Raw genomic sequence first — 6,000 nt, forward strand, 5'->3', positions numbered from 1 at the left:
GTCCGGCCCCGGCACAGCGGTCCTGCACCCCGGGTCCCCCCAACACGCCCGGCCCCCGCACCTCCTTCTGCTTGGGGTCCTGCGGGTACACGTCAGGCGGGCCGAGGCGCGGGCGCTTGAGCGGGCGGTGCTCGTAGCTGAGGACGCCGAAGGCCGCCATGGCGGGCCGGCCGGGCGGGGGCGGCCGGGCCACAACAAGGGCCGCCGGGGCCGCCCGCGCCTGCGCGCTGCGCGCTGCGCCGGGGCAGGTGGGCGCCGCCGAAGCCGGGCCGAAAGAGCACGGAGAGTCCCGAGCGTCGCCGAAGATGCCCGAGGGTTGCCGAAGAATACCGAAAATTGACGGAGAGACCCGAGTACTGCTGTGACTGTACCGAGGAAAGACGAAGAGCACCGAGCGCAGACGGAGAGATCCGAGAGTGAACGGAGAGAGCCGAGCGTCCCCGAAGAGGGGACCAGCGAGGACAAAAAGAGCTGAGCGCCGCGGGAGAGTCCCGAGCAGTGCCGGGATGGTCCGAGCCCGCTCCGAGCGCAGACGGAAAGGGTCGAAGGCAGACGGGGCAGCCCGAGGGGCGCGCGCGCGCCCCCCGGCGGAGGCGTCGCGCCGGTCCCGGTACTGGGGCACCCCCGGGACCCCGGCCACCAACACCCCGTGCGGACATCACCGCACCACCGGCAGCAGCCCCCGCGGGCACCGGCCGTACCGTCACACGCACAAAGCCCCGCTGTGACGCTCTCCTGCAGCAGCCCCCTCCGACTGCCTCGGTGCCTCCCAGTGATTCTGACAGGGATCCAGGCGGGCTGAGCGGTGGGATCCCCATCCCAGCCGTGCTCCTGGGGCAGCCCAGGGGCGGTGAGCCCTACAGCATGAGCCATGGGAACACGGCAGGATGAAATGGGGGGTCCGAGACGTGCGAGGTGTGGGAACTGAGCAGGGAGGGTGACTCTGTCCCGGTAGAACGAGCCAGTGGAATGCACTGTGGGGTCCCAGTGGGTTAGCTGTGGTATCCTAGTGGGATTGTTAAAAACGAGAGCAGGCTGCCGGTGCTAAAGTGATTTCAGCATTTATTACAATAAAAAGAAAGGCCTAAAGCAAGGGGGCCCGGGCCGAGCAGGATCGCTCCCGCCGAGGAGCAGTGCCAGCGCTGGGGCTGCTCGGCAGCGATGGCCCCGATGGCCCAGGTGGAGCAGCACAGATTCAGTGGGTCAGAAGCCCCTTTTGATCCTGTTTTTTGTCCCTTTGGATTGGTTTCTTTTTGGATCCTTCATTTGCATGAAGGTTTAAAGCGCTTGATTGCCCATTGCGGTTCTGTCCAGGCTGGTACCTTGAGTGCTGTATTTCTTATAACTACCCTTTTAACCTCTTTTACAATAAAAAAAACAAACTAACAGTACATGCTTCAAGATCTATCAACTATTTTACAACAGTTTCTAACCTATTTTTAACAGGATGAGCCATGGAGTTCCAGTGGGATGAGCTGTGGGATCCCACCGGGATGAGCTGTGGGCCGCTCTGGAGTGAGCAGTGTTCCTCATAAGGGAGCCCTTGGGGCAGGCAGGGTGCCCCGGTGAGGCGGTGCCTGGGGCAGGAAGCGGTGCGCTGCGGAAGCCGGCAGCCCTGGCCGAGGCTGCTCGCACGCGTCCCCGCTCAGCAGCCCCCATGGCGGCTCTTGGCACCTTCCTCATGCCTGTCCTCCTCTTCCTCCTCCTCCTCTGTGGGCCGGGTCCCTACCCTGCTGCTGCCGACAGCCAGCCAGGTAAGAAGGGGGCGCATGGGAAGGCCAAGGGCCCCTTTTTTGGTTGGGGCTGGGGACTGGAGCTCCGCAGTGATGGCGGGCGAGGACAGGATGTGGGCCTGTGCGGGCTGGCACGCTGTTGTGGCACACGCCAGGGACCCTGCGACTCCTGATGTGTCCCAGGACCTATTTGGCCCCTTGCAGTGGGGCTGCCGGGAGGGTCAGGCTGTACCAGGGAGCCCTGTTGGGGTGTCCTCGTACCCACTGCAGTGCTGGAGCATTTCTGACCCCACCAGCCCCCTGGGAGTGCTCCTGCCCCATCACTCTACTGGCAGATCCTATTGATCTGTGCTACATGTGGATGCTGGCCAGGATGGTCAGTAGACCTGCACCAGCTGCCTTTTCCTTCCTGGTGCCCTCAGTAGTGCTGTGCACAGGAAGGGGACAGGACACAGAGGCGTTTCTTTCCACCTGGCACTCTCATCCCAGCCACTGTTTTCTGAGAAAAAATGCACTCCTTGCGTGGCTGTCAGTAAAACAGCTTTCTGTGGAAAAAGCCCCTCTGTATCCCTGGACCTCCTGGGCTGGTGGGAAGGTGCCCTCCACCTCCAGGTGTAGAAACAGCCTGTTTGCTCCATTGTGTTATATTACAACCCAGGAGTTGTGAAGCTTGACCCTGGATTTCTCCTGCCCCTGCAGTGCTGGCTGATGAGCTTGTTTGGTTGACACAGAGGGAGGCTCATAGGAATATGCAGGGATCTGGCATGTACCACGTCTCTCTGGTGCACCCTTGGGCCTTGGCACAGCCACCCACCTCTGCCATGCCCAGCAGTGTCGGTTGCTTGCAGGAGTGAAGTGTGTCCTGTTCAATGAGGAGTACATGAACTGCACATGGGAGAACAAAGAGATGCCTACAGTCAACTACTCCCTCTTCTACTGGTAGGTGCCCCTGCCCCATGGCCAGTCCTACAGCAGAGTGTCCAGCAGTGGGTCCCTGTGCAGGGGGGCTGCTGCCAGCATTGCTGGTCCTGGCATCAAGCCTCTCCTCCTCCCCAGGCCCAGGGTTGGGCAGGCTCTGTCTCCAGAGTGAGCAGGATGAGATGTGCTGGGGAGAGGGGTCCTGGTGAGGGCTGGGGCATGTGAGGCCTTGGGGAGTCCTGGTAACCCACTGTGGCACAGGTACAAGAACACGTCTGACAAGGCAGTGGAGTGCAAACACTACCTGCAGGACCAGGGTGTCAGGGTTGGCTGCCACTTCAAGAAGAACGAGCTCATCCAGTTCCAGCCCTTCCATGTTCTCATCAATGCCAGCCTTGGAGGCAAGACCCTGGAGATCCCCAGCAAACGCATGGAGCTGCAGGACCTGGGTACAGAGTGGTGGGGGGACCCCCCTTGCCTCTGCAGGGCTGTGGGTTCTGAGCTCCCCCGTGGGCTCCCAGGTGGCAGCAGGGCCCTGGCCATGGGGCCAGCCCTCACTGGGCATTACCTGTCCCTCACAGTGAAACCAGAGGCGCCTGTCAACCTGACCATCCACAACATGAGCAACAATCAGCTGCAGCTGACCTGGGCCTCCCCCTACCCCAGAAACAAGTGCCTGGAGCACGCTGTCAAGTACAAGAGCAACAAGGACACCAGCTGGACGGTGAGAGCCCGGGCACGGCACCCTTGTGGCTGTGCCTGGGGGTGAGCTGTGCACCAGCCTCCAAGGTGGTCCCAGCCAGCAGCACAGGGCTCATGTCTCTGCAGGAGCTCTCGGTGAATGGAGATGTGTTCTCCTTACCCAGCGTGGACTATGAGAAGTCCTACACCTTCTATGTGCGCAGCAAGATCAACAAATTCTGTGGCAGAACCCAGTTCTGGAGCGAGTGGAGCATTCCTGTCACCTGGGGCAGCAACTCCACCAAGGGTATGTTCTGAGGGCTGCAGTGGGACAGGATGGACTGGAGCATGGCAGGGCTCAGCAGGTGAGAGATGGCCAAGCAAGTAGTGAATGGCCTGAGGCATCAGCTCTAGGGACAAGACCCATCTGGGCATGTGGGATGCTGGCAACAGCATCCTTTGTACTTCTGGAAGCAAAACACACCCCACCAGTGGGAACTGCTGACTTTTGCCAGGGGTTTCTTAGCATTGGAGGGCATGACTAGGCCAGGACAGGGTCACCAGCTAGTTATGGTGATAGGATGGCAGGGCCTGGGAACAGGCCCCTTCTCCATGCTCTGTTCCCAGATGAGCCTTGCCATGAGCAATGCCATGGCCACCCACGGAGGGCCACCTGCAGGCCCACCCCACTGCCATGGTGGTGTGCTGTCTGGGGATCAGTGTCACCCCTCTCTTTCCAGGCATGGTGGAGGAACAGCTGTTCTGGTTTGGGATCCGCACGGTCTTGGTCCCCATTGCCTCCTGCCTGCTGCTGCTGGTCCTTGTGATCCTGCTGGTGCGCATGGAAAGGTGAGTGTGGGGAGCTGGCTGGGGCCAGCAGCACTGGGGCTCTTCCCTCTAACACACCTCTCCTGCACAGGGTATGGGTCATCCTGATGCCCCGAATTCCCAACCCCAGCAAGAATTTTGACGAGCTGTTCATCACCCACAACGGCAATTTCCAGGTAAGGTGGTGCAGGCAGCCCTGCCCTGGGCTCACCCTGGCTGCAGGGGGCTGGGGCTGGGCTGGGTGGCTGCTCCTCTCACCCTACTCTGCTCCCTGGAGGAATGGACTGGAGTCCCCAAAGATGTTGTGGAGAGCTTCAAGCCCAACTACAGCGAGAACATCTGCTATGTGACTGAGCTGCCACCCAAGGACGGCAACGAGCCCCTCTGGGACAGCAGCAATCATGCACCACCTCCAATGCCTGGGCCTCCAGCCGCTCCCAGTGAGCACAGCCCCTACCAGAACAGCCATGGGAGGGTGTGACACACTCCTGCACCCCTGCATGCCCCATTCTCCACAGCTTTGCTGCCAAACCTTACCACTCCTCAGGCCCTGCTCCCTGCTCCTGCCATTTCTCTGCCAAATGCCCTGGACCCCCAGTCTTGCTTCTTGCCAAGTGCCCTCCCTGCTCCCAGGTGCCCACAAGCACACCCAGGGACGTGTCCTGGTGAGTGAGCAGCTGCAGCTCAGCAGGCAGGGGCCACTAGCCAAGTGATGGGGACACACAGGATGAGGAGTCCCAGGGGGGCCAAGTGTGGAAAAATAGGCAAGAAAGATTGTAAACATGCTCAAGTGCCTTGCAGCTGATGTAGGAAAAACACATATACCATACTCATGTTGTTTAGCTTTGTGTATTCAGTAAGTAGAACTTCTGTGTTTAGATAACACAGGCCTGTGATAGACTTAGTGGCACCTTATTTAACATGCTTGAGATTCCTGGCCTGCTGTGGGGAAGATCAAATCACAGTGGTAGACCACAACTGCACAAATCCTTGATAAACAGGCAAAAACAGCAGGTTCAGGGATCCTCTAGGGTGGACCAAGATTCACAGTGCCTGCATCTCTGTTTATGTGCCTCTGCCTGGGTGCTGCTTGGGGGGGTCCTGCAATTGCTGAGGTAATGAAAATAAATTTCCTCTTTGCCTTTCAACCGTGGTTTTGTGGTTGTTCCTGTGTCCTGTCTCTGCTGGCTCAGCCAGCCAGCCATTGTGTCATCATGGCAGTTTCCCCAGGCCTCGCTGCTCCTCCCCTGTGTCCCCAGTTTCTGGTGGCACTAAAGCTCTGCCCACCAGGGGATTGCCCAGGCTCGTCCTGCGGGGTCTGGGGAAAGCACCACTGGAGCTGCTGAGAACCTCTGACCTCTCACACACAGCGAGGCAGGGCCAGTCCTACTGTCCCAGGCTCACAGTGGCAGCATGTTCATCAGTCAACATCAAGCACGTGGATGAGTCCCCTTCTGGCTGTCTCACAGGGCTCCCTGCACACTCAGGTGACATGTTGTGACCTCACTGGGCAATGGGCTCTGCTCTGGGCTCTCCAACCACTTCTGGGGCCACCTGCAGCCCTCAGCCACTGCTGCTGTCCCTGCAGATAAGCAGACCTTTCTGGCCAACACTGACTGCAGCCCCCTGCAGCTGCTCCTACAGAATCCCAGATTCAATTGTGTTGGAGAAGATGTTGGAGACCATCAAGTCCAACCTCTGTCTGAACAACACCATGTTAACCAGACCACACCACTGAGTGCCACCTCCAGTCTTTCCTTAAACACCTCCAGGGACAGTGATTCCCCCACCTACCTGAGCAGTCTAATCCAATGTCTGATCACCCTTTCTGGGAAGAAAT

General features: G+C 59.5%; 2 protein-coding genes across 5 annotated transcripts in view; one reads left to right on the forward strand and one right to left on the reverse strand.

Moving 5' to 3' along the window:
* The window catches only part of MED12 (mediator complex subunit 12), a 34,928-nt gene extending 34,728 nt beyond the window's left edge, over window positions 1–200 (reverse strand). For all 4 annotated transcript variants that reach the window (XM_084213002.1, XM_084213001.1, XM_084213000.1 and 1 more), the window contains exon 1: window positions 62–200. In XM_084213002.1, coding sequence (XP_084069128.1) covers window positions 62–160 — 99 coding nt within the window. In that variant the 5' untranslated portion in view covers window positions 161–200. The remainder of the gene's footprint in view (window positions 1–61) is intronic.
* Window positions 201–1,620: 1,420 nt separating this feature from the next.
* IL2RG (interleukin 2 receptor subunit gamma) lies at window positions 1,621–5,257 on the forward strand. Its single transcript, XM_084213188.1, has 8 exons — window positions 1,621–1,754; window positions 2,582–2,672; window positions 2,913–3,100; window positions 3,233–3,375; window positions 3,480–3,639; window positions 4,073–4,181; window positions 4,252–4,336; window positions 4,438–5,257. The coding sequence occupies exons 1-8, from the start codon at window positions 1,658–1,660 to the stop codon at window positions 4,639–4,641; spliced, it is 1,077 nt and encodes a 358-aa protein (XP_084069314.1). The 5' UTR covers window positions 1,621–1,657; the 3' UTR covers window positions 4,642–5,257.
* The last annotated feature ends 743 nt before the right edge of the window (window positions 5,258–6,000 follow it).

The sequence above is a fragment of the Fringilla coelebs genome (assembly GCF_963513975.1).
Source record: "Fringilla coelebs genome assembly, chromosome: 11".
Lineage (NCBI taxonomy): Eukaryota > Metazoa > Chordata > Aves > Passeriformes > Fringillidae > Fringilla > Fringilla coelebs.